The sequence below is a fragment of the Sordaria macrospora genome, chromosome 3 (assembly GCF_033870435.1).
Source record: "Sordaria macrospora chromosome 3, complete sequence".
NCBI lineage: Eukaryota > Fungi > Ascomycota > Sordariomycetes > Sordariales > Sordariaceae > Sordaria > Sordaria macrospora.
Window position 1 is genome coordinate 4,592,072 of NC_089373.1, and position 12,929 is coordinate 4,605,000.

Consider the following 12,929-nt stretch of genomic DNA (forward strand, 5'->3'; position numbering starts at 1 on the left):
CTGAGACTGAGGTGGTATACCTCTGGTTTTCCGGTCATCAACAAACTCAAAGGCGAATGGTCTGATAAGCCCGCCGTGAAACGCATCGCCTGAGACATGAAGGCATGGATGGATTCGGAAAGGATATTACAAGGCGGGAAATGCAGGGTCTCTCTCATGAACTGAAACCAGATCAGTCACTCATCGACTCAATGGTAGAATGGCCCCTTTCAGATCATTGGATCGTTCGGGACACGGATTGTGTTGCCTCCCGACATGGCAGAGCACGTCAAGTCCGATCCTCGTTTCAGCGCCGACGAGTTCTTACGAAATAAGAGAATAGGTAGCCACAAGAGCCCAAGGTACATGAATACATCATGAGACACCCATCGCTGCAATATAGTGTTATCGATGAATCAAGTCCTAGACTTCCATAGTCTACTCCGCAGTGAAACCTCATCCTCGCCGCCGCATCTTCAGCAGTGGCACACTGAGCCTCTAGCGGTTACTTCACCAGAGCACTTCGTCTGATGATCAACTCAGCAACCTGATTGAGCGAGGCGCTCTGTAGGACTTCGAAAATAGACAGCTTCGCCTGACCTGCCAAAGCAAGCCAGTTGCGCAATTCGACGGCAACGAGAGAATCGACGCCGAGAACAGAAACGCCCTGTTCTGGGTCCACGCTCGCGACATCGACGTTGAAAATCGCCGCCAGCCGCGCGGCCAGTGCTTCTGCTACCTGTGCCGTGCCCTTCACTTCTTGCATTGATTTCTCGCCTCGGTCGATGCTGCTGTGACCGAGTGCGCGGACGAGAATCGCGGTGGGGTCGAGTGAGGTGGCCTCGGAAGTCTGTGTCGATTGGGAGGATGATGCCGGTTGAACGAGGCGCAACGTGCCGAAACGCCGATCGCGACGAATGCCAGCCTCAGGCGCCAGACTGCTCCACGGTAGCAGGCCAACGATCCTCCGGGCTTCACCAGGTGACTGATGGAACAACCGACTGGATCGCTGGCTATGCTGGAGGCGCGTGTCGTGCTGGATGGCGTCTTCGATAAGGCGAAATACAGCGTCGATATGTATCGACTCGGTGCCAAGTGCTTCGACACGATGCCGAGCATCTTCGTCTGACGCCACCATTCCAACGCCTAAAACGGCCGGCAGAGCCAGACTGACGGCAGGGAGGCCGAGAGCCACGCGGTGGCTGGCCAAGGCGTCCTCGAACGCGTTGGCAGCGGCGTAGTTGGCCTGAGAGACGTGCCCCATCACACCGATGACTGACGACAGAAGCACGAAAAAGGACAGATCTTGAGGTAGGTGCTTGTGCAAATTCCTCGTGCCGGCGACCTTGGGCCCCACGGTTTTTCGCCATTGCGCGAAGGACATGCGATCGAACACGGTATCCTGTTTTTTGCAAGTTAGTGAAAGTATTTCAGCATTCGAGCACGCCTTGTTTCCTATTTGTACGTACCGCTAGAACGTTGGCAGCGTGAATAACGCCACGGACCGGAGGCGATGTGGCCGAGACTTGATGGAGAAGTCGGACAAGACTCTCCTCACTCGATACATCACAGTTGAGGACTTGAAGGCGACAACCTCGTAGCGCGGCATCTTCGATGAGTCCCTCCGCCTGAGGGTGTTTCTCTGCGTTGCGGGAAATGAGGACCACACTCCGGGCGCCTTTGGACACCATCCAAGATGCAATGGCTCCGCCAATACCGTCCACCCCGCCAACGATCAGGTAAGTGGCTCTCTTATCATCAAGGCGAGGTGGGCGGCGCATAGGAGACATAACCTGGACCGGACTGTCGTCCTGGGCCGCAATGACCACCTTGCCCGCCTTGCGTCGCTGCCGTTGCTGTTCCAAATGCCGCACAGCTTGACTCATCTGCGAGGGCGAGAACATTGTCACGGGGGTAAGAGGTGAGGAAGACCCCGACGAGGAAGACATGGCGTTGTGAAAGATAATGCCTAGGCCCGCATCCAATGACTCCCTCATAAGCAGACCATTGTGGTCGCTCAGCTGTATCATATCCACTCGCGCATACGTAGCGCATCTTGCAGCAAGCTGGGTGACGTCTAGGCTCTTGTTCCAGCCACCGATTTCGACAAAGCGACCAAAATTCGCGATGCTATTCAGAGCAGACTGCAGCAGAGGTGCGGAGAGCAATGACGTCGGGCCGGTGAGAACCACATCTACGCCCTGGCCGCCAGTCTGCCCCTTGATGGCATCACCTAATTCCCTCGCGTAACGGCTTTTAAGAATTTGACTTGAAGCAAGGTGGTATGTGTCCATGAGACGGTGTGTCTCGGCCTCCGTCAAGTCGGTGGTAGCAAACCACACGTCAGCGCCTACGTGATTTGCAATGGCCAGACCTGCCGCCGTGCCATCAGCTCCACCATCGGCTTGCACGATCAGGACCTTGTCACCCCTTCTCAATCTTGCCACGTGCACAAGGGCGTAATAAGCCCCAGAATACGCCAGCGGGGCACAGGCGGCCTCCTCGAAGGATAGGCCATTAGGAATTTTCGCGACGCTGGTCCAACTCGCTTGTGCTATGCTTGCGTATGGCCCCTTGATCACACCGCAGACCTTGTCGCCGAGCTGGAACCCACTGGCGTCCGTGTTGTGCCCAAGTCGGGTGACTATGCCCGCTACCTCGTGTACAACCGTGGCTTCCTCGTCGTTGGCCTCTGTCGCAGTGCGGTGATGATAATGGACGCGAGGATCCAGGCTGAAAGCCCGCGTCTCGATCTCAACGACACCGTCAGCGAGCTCATTGGCAGCACCACACCACTGTTCGACGAAGCCACCTTCACCTGAATCCAATCCCTCCTCCCACACCAGTGGCCGATGGGGATCCTGAAAGGGCTGGAAGGTCTTGGTCTTGGACTCCTCTTTACTGCCCATCGCCGGGAAGATCCGTGGCACATGGACGACCGAGTCCTGAATCGCATACTCCCAGTCGGCGTCGGCGTGGCCAAACTCTTTGTTTAGCAATGTCTGCTGCAACACCCCGACAACATGCTTTATGACCACGTCCGCTTCTTCCGCCCAGGTTGTGGGCAAGTCCAGCAAGACGGAGGATTTGTCCACATTTTCATGGCGGAGAGTTCGCAGCAGGCCCTGCACCTGAGAAGATGCGGGTGTGGCGGAGGCGTCTGGACCGGCGCCGTTGGACAACCACAAAACTCCCCGACTCACCAGAAGCACTCGACGGAGCTTATGGAACATGGACTCGTCCATATCATCCAGCACACAACCATTCTTGGCTACTACATCTGCAGCTAGTATGTGTACTTGGCTCTCGCCTGGTTGTACCTCTTCGAGGCTCTCCAGGGTGACCCGGATGCCCGTTGTCATATAAATGGCCTCGCCTAGCTGTGAGAGCCATTTCTGCTGCGACGGTGAAAGCGTGGACTCCGCATGAACGATTGTCACAAAACTGGGGTTGGATGGGCTACTAGGGTTCACGGCGGACGCTTCTTGTTCAGGCGCGACGCTTGTTAACATGACGGTCCATCTCTGGAATTGCGGCTGCTCGCAATCAGCAATGTCGAATTCGACGCCCGTGAATCCATTGGCGCGAAGAGTCTCATCCCACGCTTCTAGCCCCGTGACAAATTCCGGCTGCTCATCCTGCTGTTCCCAACCCGGGAGCATGCTACAGATGAGCTGCGCATCGAGACTGACGTGCGTCTTCACAACAAGCAGAAGCTTGCCGCCGGGCTTCAGCAGTTTCCGTATGTTTTCCAATGCCGTCTTCGGATTGTTGTTGACTGCGTGTAGGTTCATTGATGCAACCACCAGGTCTATACTCCGTTCGGCTGCTACGTCGTGCGACGTCTCCGTCGGGCCCTCTTTTCCGAGATCGAGTTCCCGGAACTCGAGCACCTTGGTCCACCTGGCCAACTTCTGCTTGGCTGCCTCGAGATGCACTGATGAGGAGTCCGAGAATATGTATCGGTCAATGAGCAGTCCACCATTACCTCCCTGTCCGAATGCTTCCAACAGGGCTCCGGCCGCTGCCCCGTTGCCCGCACCAACCTCGAGAACAGCCGCTCCTGGTTGCTGAAGAGCAAGGACCTTCGCTATCCTGGCAAGTTGCTTGTAGCTGCGAGTTTGGAGGCTGGGCAGTCCGCTATTGTACTGTCTCATGAGATCATCTTCGTTGTCCTCCCCTAAGAGGGCGGCAGACGTTACCTCTCCTCGCACAATCTGTGCCAGTTTCTGACCAATGCGAACAAGGAGACCCCCGTGCGTCCCACCCGTGGACCGGAGCTCGTCGAACAACTTTTGCTTAAGTCCCTTGCTTGCTCGCCCCCAGGCTTTGCTTCCAGGCATCAGTTGCCCGCTCTTACCACGAGCCAGCACGCTCTGCATCCATGCAAACGAGGCGTGCCCGTGTGCTGTCCAACTGCCCGATGGCTGCCCCTCCTCCAGTTCAGCCGCAGCATCGGCAATGAGGTGATAGGATGCGCGGACCACCTTTTTCTCGTAGTCCAGCTCTTCGCCTGCTAGTGTAGTGCGCATGTATTCTTTCATAGACGAGGGGATGCCACCGCGGCTCACTATCGGTACCCAGCGGCTTTCATAGAGCGGAATTCTTTCCAGGCCACTTTCAGCCTCATCACGGGGAATGGCCTGGCAGAACAGCTGATTGATCACGAGAGGGGTCTCACGGCGGCTATCACCTTGTTGTTGTTGCGAGTTCGCGACGGATACGTCCGAGGTGAAGCCTCTGTGTTGCGCACTCCGCAACTCACTGAAAACCGCCAGGCGCTCCCTCCCCCCTCTGTTTAGCGATCGAGGCACAAAAGCATCCTGGAGCGACCTAGGAAGCACCATGGACGTCTTGCCCGTGTCTGGGGGCAAGTTTGCGTAAGTGGCTTGGATGATGCAGTCCAGCGTCGTGGGGTGGATAACGTAGTAGGAGGCCAAGTATGGCGACGCTGACGGAGACTCCAGCTCGAGGATGTCCAAGTCGGCTGCCGCTCTTTTGAGGGGTTTGGACGCCACCACGTCTGCAATGCCTTGGAAGGCCGGTCCATATTGAACTCCCATGCTGGCGACATCTGCCCGAAGTGCCGAACCGGCCACTCGTCGTACCTTGGATTCCTGTGTCTTGAGGAAGGAGTCGACGTTCGGTGCGACGGCGTCCTCGATATCTTGCTGCTCCGTGACCACGGCCGAGACGAGACCACGACAGTTTTCCACCCACATGTCATTGGCCCCCAGAGAGCGCACCTCATATTCGTACCAGCCATCAGCATTGTCCCCCTCGCGTCGTGACGGTCCCAGACGGAAGTACATCTCGACGCCTCCGACCGACTTTTCCGAATCGGGAACCACTAAGGCGCTTAGAAACTCGACGTTTTTGACACGATAGCCGCGAATCTTGTCTTCAGACGGATCCGTGACGAGACGAACGGCCTCGATGGCCATGGATACGTAGGCCGCGCCAGGAAGTACAACCATGCCATCGACACGATGGTCGCCGATCCAAGGAAGGTCGACGAGACGTATAAAGTTTCGCCATGCCGGTGTCGTTGCGCCCGAAACAGGCATACCAAGGAGCTCGTGAGGTGGAAATCTCTTGTGGCGGATGTCCTTATTGACCCGCGATTCGATCCAGTAGCGACTCGAGTGATTCCACGGATAAGTCGGCAGGCCGGGCACAAATTTCATCATGTTCGTGGAGGTGGTCACGGCCTCCTCACCGTTTGCCTCTGAGTATTTGTTGATGGCCGATAAAGATACGGCATATCCGAGACGGACGAGTTCTCCGGCCACATCTTGCATGGTCTCCACGGCATTCACATTTCGCTGAAGACAGGACATGTAAGCCATCTTGCGGCCTCGCAAGATCTGTCTCATGGGACCCGCCAGAGCGCCATGCGGTCCTATTTCAACAATGGCGTCTACTTGGGCGGAGCTTTCGTCGGTCTCACCGAAGCACATGGCCTCAAATGCCTGGCTAAAGAGAACCGGGCTCGTCAGGTTCCGCACATAGTGCTCTGCTGACAGCGATTGGGCGAACGTGACGACGACGCCCCCCGTGACAGGGGACGTGTACCTAACGTCACCGGACCAAGTCGGGCTCGATGGTACGAAGTCCCGCAGCTTCTCCAGGTAGGCAGACTCCATGCGCCGCATATGGGGTGAGTGATATGCCAGCGCGACCCTGAGCTTGCGAGCGAATTTGCCGTCGGCCTCGAGACGCCTCACAACCTCGTCCAGATCATCCATGTCACCCGAAAGAGTGACGCTCTCGGGACTGTTGACACACGCCACCACGACGCGGCCGTCAGAAGTCGTTTCCCTTAGGTATCTTTCCGCCTCGTAGGGTCCCACACCGGCCGCAGCCATGCCACCAACGACGCCCGAGGTTTTCGGGTCCAGCAGAGTGCGCGCAAGCTCGCCACGCCAGTATGTCACGCCGAGCGCCTGCTCGAACGAGAGCGCCCCAGCGGCATATGCGGCCGCAATTTCGCCGCTGGAATGGCTCGTGACGGCCGATGGACGGATGCCCCATGAGCGGAGCAGCACCACCAGGCACACTTGCAGCGCCACGGTGATGGGCTGGCCCAGGTGAATCTCCGAGACGCGACTGGACTTGGCATCGCGCGTCAGTTCCTCGCGTAACGACCAGTCAGCGCCGTACATCTCCCGCAGGACCCGGTCGGCCTCGTCGATCGCCTCTGCGAATATGGGGTATGCGTACAGCAATTCTCGGCCCATGGCATGCCATTGCGCGCCTTGACCGTTGAACACAAAGCCGAGTCGCGGCGCCCGTTTATTTGCGGGCGCGTGTCCTACCTTGAGAGCCGCCGTCTTGTCCAGATTGTCGGCTAACTCGGCCAAGTTGCTAGCACGCACTGTAGTGATATAGGAGAGGCGCGATCGACGGTGACTGAGCGTGAAGGCCATGTCGGCAGGCTGCAGATCCATCTCGCCCTCTATGCTCTTCCGGATGCAAGCAGCCAGGTTTCCGGCCATGGCGCGGGTCGTGTCGGCGTCCTGGGCGCTGAGCACATACAGTCGAGACACATCACCGTCGTCCGCTGTCGTTGTCCTGCGACCGTTGCCATTTGCGAGCCGCGTTTCAGGCGCACCTTCGAGGATGACGTGTGCGTTTGTCCCTCCGTAGCCAAAGTTGTTGATGGACGCGCGCAAGGGTTTGTTGCGTGGCCAGGGCACCACATTGGTCGGCACTCGCAAGTGCCAGTCGTCAAGGGGAATCTTGTCGTTTCCCACGACGTAGTTCTGATTCGGCGGAATGGCTCGGTACTTCATGGCCATCGCAGTCTTGATAATGCCAGCCAATCCGCTGACGGCCTCGGTATGCCCGACATTGGTCTTGACCGAGCCGACCCAGACGGGGTCATCTTGTGTGCGGCTTGCACCGAACGTCCGGGCAAGTGATTCGGCCTCGGTAACATCCCCCGCCTGCGTCCCGGTCATGTGCGCCTCCACGTACCCCGTGTCAGAAAGATCGAGACCCGCTCGTTGGTAGCAATGTCGTATCAGCCGGATCTGCGCGTCCACGGAGGGAGAGGTGATGCTGGTTGTTCGACCGTCCTGGTTCAGTCCCGTCTCCCGTATCACGGCATGCACCCGGTCGCCGTCTCGCACGGCCGCATCGAGGGACTTTAGCACAAGCACGGCCACCCCTTCTCCACGACCGTAGCCCTGCGCCCGCGCATCCCACGCATAACAACGTCCATCTGCGCCCACCATGCTAAAAATAACAAAAGCCCAGGGTTAGTCGCCACACAGGAAGCGCCAAGTACACGAAAGAGATTGAAGCTGTTTAGACCAAGCTGAGTTACGTACCCAAGAGTGGACATGGCGATGTAGATGTCTGGATTCAAGATCGTATTCGAAGCTCCGACGATGGAAACGTGGGACTCTCCCGACCGGATGGTCTGGCATGCCTGGTGCAAGGCGGCGAGGGCGGCCGAGCAACCGGTGTCGATGGACATGCTGGCTCCCTGGAAATCGTAGAAGTGGGAGACCCTGTTGGAGAACATGGCCGTGTAATTTCCGGTCAGCGTGGACGGCGGCATCGTCTCGGGATCGCGCGTCTGAACGTCGTGGTAATCCTTGGTGTAGCAACCGACGAATACCGACGTGTTGGGGCCCGGCCCCGCGAGCTTTTCCATGGGTAGACCGGCTGTTTTTTTCCAAGAAAATAATAAAAGATTAGATAGGGGTTACTTGGGTTTTGCTCATAAGGGGCAAGCAAAAGGCTACTTTACCGTCCTCCGTTGCTTCGTACGTCACCTCCAATAGCAGCCGAAGCTGAGGATCCGCTGCCTGCCCATCCCATCGCTGTCAGCTGGAGAAATAGAGAACGGATGAAATTTTGGCAAAAAGGAGGAGGGAGGGAAGGGAAAGGATCAAAAGAGCTTACACTGGCTACTTCGGACGTGAATCGAAAGAATGCGGCATCAAACAGAGCCACGTCTTCGTGTAAGAAATAACCCCCGGTGGCATGATTCTGCAAAGAAAAAGCGAGTTTGTTAGCAATCCCTTGGTCCGTTCCGAGATCTTTAACCGACTCTCATATAAACCTACTCTACCACTCTTTGCAGGATTCGGGTCGTAGTATGATTTCACGTCGAACCGCGACTCGGGTATGGGGGACCAGGCGTCTCGACCGCTGGCACAGAGGTCCCAGAGCCCCTCCGGACTCGTGACGCCGCCGGGGAATCTGCAGGCCATGCCCACGACGGCGATGGGCGACGTAGACTGGGGGTGGGACATGGTCCTCTCCTCATGACCATGATGCCTGCTTTTGTCAAACGACGATGTACCGTTGGAGCCGTTGGTCATGTTTATCGTTATGATGATGATGATGATGATGATGATGTCTGAGATAGTACCATGTAACACGGGTGGACTGGAAAATGAACGACATGAAAAGATGACTTTGAAAAACCATTGGAAACACGAGAGACTTAATGGATATCGAGGTAAATCGATTTAAAGAGGTAGTATTGTTAGCTAGGTACATCCGGGATACCTACCCTGACATGCCTTATTCGGCGATTGTAAGCCGGCGTGCTGTTCGCCGATCGGGCTGCAGCCGTCTTTCTTCGGCCTGTAAGCTGGATAAAACATGGCTGCAGGGGGGAGGGGGGTAAAGGTGGACATTTCGGGTGTTGCTTAAAGGCGTGTTTGGACCTTGCCTATGGGAAGTAATAATTCCCAAAGGTATCTTGGATCCCTGGCTCTCTTGCGTTCCCTATTCTCAGTTGGGCATAAGTTGTCCTAAATTTCCAGCAACATTTTCGCAACCAATCTTGAGAGGAGGGCCTCACTCACACTTGCAGTGGGCAGTTCACTACGACGGAGCCAAGGATGCCGGATTCGACAGTCCGAGTTCCCCTCGGGGTTCTGGATCACTTCCTCCCTCCCCATTATATGCCCATGAAATGGTACATCCCGTTGAAGGACGCCGTTACGCCCCAGGGAGCATTCAAGGCTTTGGAAGATGGCCTTCGCCTTACCTTCCGACAACTGCCCTGGCTGAGCGGGAAAATCTACAAAGCAGATCCAGGAACACCAGGCGGACGCCCCGGCCAGCTTGAGATCCGGTATGACCCAGCGGGCCTTGAGGATAACAGCAAGCCTGTGCCTCAGTTCCGTTTCAAGCTACTAGACGAAACAGTGAGCTACGAAGAGATCTGTGACAGCGGCCACCCCATGGACACGATTCCGGACGAGGAGGTCTTTTGGGGAGATTTCTTCAACTTTCCCGAGGTGGATAAGGGTGCCGAGTGCTTCAAGGCTCAGGCCAACTTTGTGCCGGGAGCGTTGATCCTGTGCGGCGCCACTCACCACAACGCCTGCGACGGCGCCGCCTTGTTTGACGTGTGGAGGATATGGGCGGCCAACTGTGCCGCCTTGCAGGCAAACACGGCGCCTGTGGTCCTCGATCCCTTGAGCTCGGATCGCGGTCTCATCGAGCGTATATGGGCGGACGAGGGCAGCCGATTGGAGCATGTCGATGATGCAAAAGGAGAAACGGGCCACGTGGAAGCAAAGTCATACACCTTGTTGGACATGGAACCACCAAATGCACCGTCCAAGGAGGATCGCCGGTTACCTCCACCACCACCATCCTCTGGTGAGGCCATGACGTCGGCCGTCTTCTACATGTCACCCGACAAGTTCGCCGCACTCCACAAGCGCTGTCTGGACGAGGCGGGCGCCGGATCGCGTATCTCGGGAAACGACAGCATGGCGGCGCTGATCTGGCGCAGTCTGCTCAAAGCCAGACACGCGGCAGCCATGGCTGCCGGTCGAGCGAGCGAGTCGGACAATGTCGAGGCCTGGTTGCAGCTGACGATCGACGGCCGGCCCAACATTTCCGCCAAGGGCGCCATGCCATTCGAGTACCTGGGCAACCTGGTGTTCTGGAACCGGGTTGCCATGCCAATATCGACGCTAACTTCGCCCAATACTGGTATCGCCACGGTGGCGACGGCCATCCGCAGAGAGGCCGACGCAGCGACTCGGCAGGCCATGCTGGGTGCATATGGGCTGGGGCGGCGCCTTGAAGATGTCTCGAAACTTCAGCTCAGCATCACCCATGCCCACGGCTACGACATGATCCTGTCGTCTCTCATGATGATGCGCATCGAGGACACGCGGTGGGGCGGGCGCTTGTTCGCCAATGGTGGAAAGGCCGATGCGTTGAGGCCTCTCTTTGACGATGTCAACAAGGCTGGACGTCTTTGTTTCGCCATGCCGCGAGAGCCGGGGCGCGGCGTCGAGTTTGTGGTCAATTTGTTCCAGGATGAATGGGATTACTTGCTGGAAGATGACGAGTTTGGGGAATATGCTTTGTATTTGACTTGTTGAGAAGAGGAAACAATGTGGAGCCAAGGCGAGTTCACGATAGTCATTCTAGTATTGTATCAACTCCTGGTGGCAGTATTTGATGTTGTTAAGTTGTGTCCCTGCCGCAGCAGTCTTCCATGACACCGCTGCGACAACTGTAGAGATACCAAAGTCTCGTTCATCATTTTCAACGAATAAACTCTGCACTGGATATACTGAGATAACTCAATCGCCAGAAACAGCGCAAATAATGGCCAACATAATACGACTGGAATCTACGACGAGTTTCTGCCTGGACTTCTACGTTCGGTCGCACGGCAAAGAGTAGACGAACAAGCCATGAACAAACAGCAATGAAGCAGTATCCACTAGGGACAACAGCTACAAGGTCTCCCTCACCACCAGATAGAGAATCAAGCCTTCATGTGCGGACTACACCTAGATATCCCGTCCTGTGCCAGTTGACAGGGCGGGGGGACGCGATACCACTGTGGTGCACACATTCGCCGAACGCACCGCCGAATCCATCCGCCGAACGCACCGCCGAATCCATACGCCAAACGCACTGCCGAATCCATACGCCAAACGCACCGCCGAATCCATCCTCCGAATTTTATGCAGGTAGCTGATTCAGTGCTACGAGGAAAATGCCGTCTGACTGTGCTAGAATTGCCCGGGCAAGACCTTGATGCGTGATAATGGGTTCCACGCATGGTATCGCCGAATTGTCGGTCCGAAGCTCTCTGGGGATTCATTCGTCTGGGCGGGACCAAGGAAACAAGCGACCCCTGATATCAAGGAGATGTAAGAGGGTTGGTGTTTAGCTGACTTATTAACCTTTGGTAGGTACTTACCGTTGGATAATAATAGCCATTCTTAATCCCAGAACCCGGACTTTGCTCAGGAACGTTTTCCACACATTGGCCCATTATCATACCTAGCTTGCTACTCTTTCGTTTCACGCCGTCATCAGTTCTCTCTCCCCCAGCCCTCCCTATAGTTGGCACCGACTCCTAACGCAAAAACCATCATGTCCGAAGTCAAAGGGTACCGCAGGCCAGAGCATGGCGTCTTCCGCTTCTTACCGGACGCCTGGGTCCCGTACGCCGAGCTCATGCGTCTCGACCGGCAGGCAGGCTTCTGGGCCTTCTACTGGCACTACCTGATAGGGCTCGGGTTCGCCATCAACATCCCCCCGTTCTCCAGCGACATGGACTTGACCACCCTTGCCTTCCTCGCGGGATACCTCTGGGTCTGGACCACGCTCTTCCGCGGCATCACCTGTACGTGGAACGACAACCTGGATCAGGATTTTGACCGCCAGGTGGCTCGCTGCCGCGTGAGACCCATCCCGCGGGGTGCCGTCTCAACCGCGCAGGCACACATCTTCACTGCGGCGCAGATTGCGGTTGGGGCCGCCATCTTGTACCCGCTGGGCGGTTCCGTGTCGACCCACGCCGTCTTAGGCGCCGTGCTTCTGTTCATCTACCCTCTGCTGAAGCGCTGCACGAACTACCCCCAGGTCGAGCTGGGCTTTGGGCTCTCGTACGCCATCTTCTTGGTGGCGGCCATGGTCGGCAAGGACCCGTTGGCACCTCTGTTCGACCCGTCGTCGTCGTCGTCGTCGTCGTCGGATCTGTCTGCTCGGCTGATCACCGTCGCCGAATCGCCACTGGCCCGGTCGGCTGGGTATCTCTACTTCTCCGGCATTCTGTGGACGGTCATCTTCGACACCATCTATGCTCACCAGGACTATCTCGACGATTTGAAGGCCGGCGTCAAGGGTCTCGCCGTGCGACTCGGCCGCAAGGGAACGAAACCCGCTTGCTACGTCGCGGGCGCGGTGCAAATCTTCTGTCTGGTGAAAGCGGGCCAGTTGGCGGGGTTCGGCGAGGCGTACTACGCCATCTCGTGTGGCGTTACTGCTCTCGTGCTGGCGTGGATGATCGCGGTGGTCGACTTGGAAAATGGCGACAGTTGCGCTTGGGCGTTCGGTAGTGGAAGCGGCTATGTCGGTACTGCGATGACGGTTGGGCTTATGGCTAACTTTGTGCTGGAGAACCATAGAGTCTATTCGGCCTAGGGATTGGGGGGGGGGAG

General features: G+C 57.0%; 3 protein-coding genes across 3 annotated transcripts; 2 read left to right on the forward strand and 1 right to left on the reverse strand.

Moving 5' to 3' along the window:
* Positions 1-323: 323 nt before the first annotated feature.
* SMAC4_01188 (uncharacterized protein) lies at positions 324-8,816 on the reverse strand (the record flags this gene model as incomplete). Its single annotated transcript, XM_003350245.2, has 6 exons — positions 324-1,381; positions 1,449-7,719; positions 7,815-8,154; positions 8,240-8,297; positions 8,395-8,481; positions 8,559-8,816. The coding sequence occupies 6 exons, from the start codon at positions 8,814-8,816 to the stop codon at positions 485-487; spliced, it is 7,911 nt and encodes a 2,636-aa protein (XP_003350293.1). The 3' UTR covers positions 324-484.
* Positions 8,817-9,344: 528 nt separating this feature from the next.
* Positions 9,345-10,850, forward strand: SMAC4_01189 (uncharacterized protein; the record flags this gene model as incomplete). Its single annotated transcript, XM_003350246.1, has 1 exon — positions 9,345-10,850. One exon carries the CDS (start codon positions 9,345-9,347, stop codon positions 10,848-10,850), a length of 1,506 nt encoding a protein of 501 aa, XP_003350294.1.
* An 881-nt stretch (positions 10,851-11,731) lies between these two features.
* On the forward strand, positions 11,732-12,912 carry SMAC4_01190 (uncharacterized protein; the record flags this gene model as incomplete). The annotated part of the gene is made up of 1 exon (XM_003350247.2): positions 11,732-12,912. Exon 1 carries the CDS (start codon positions 11,860-11,862, stop codon positions 12,910-12,912), a length of 1,053 nt encoding a protein of 350 aa, XP_003350295.1. The 5' UTR covers positions 11,732-11,859.
* Positions 12,913-12,929: the final 17 nt, after the last annotated feature.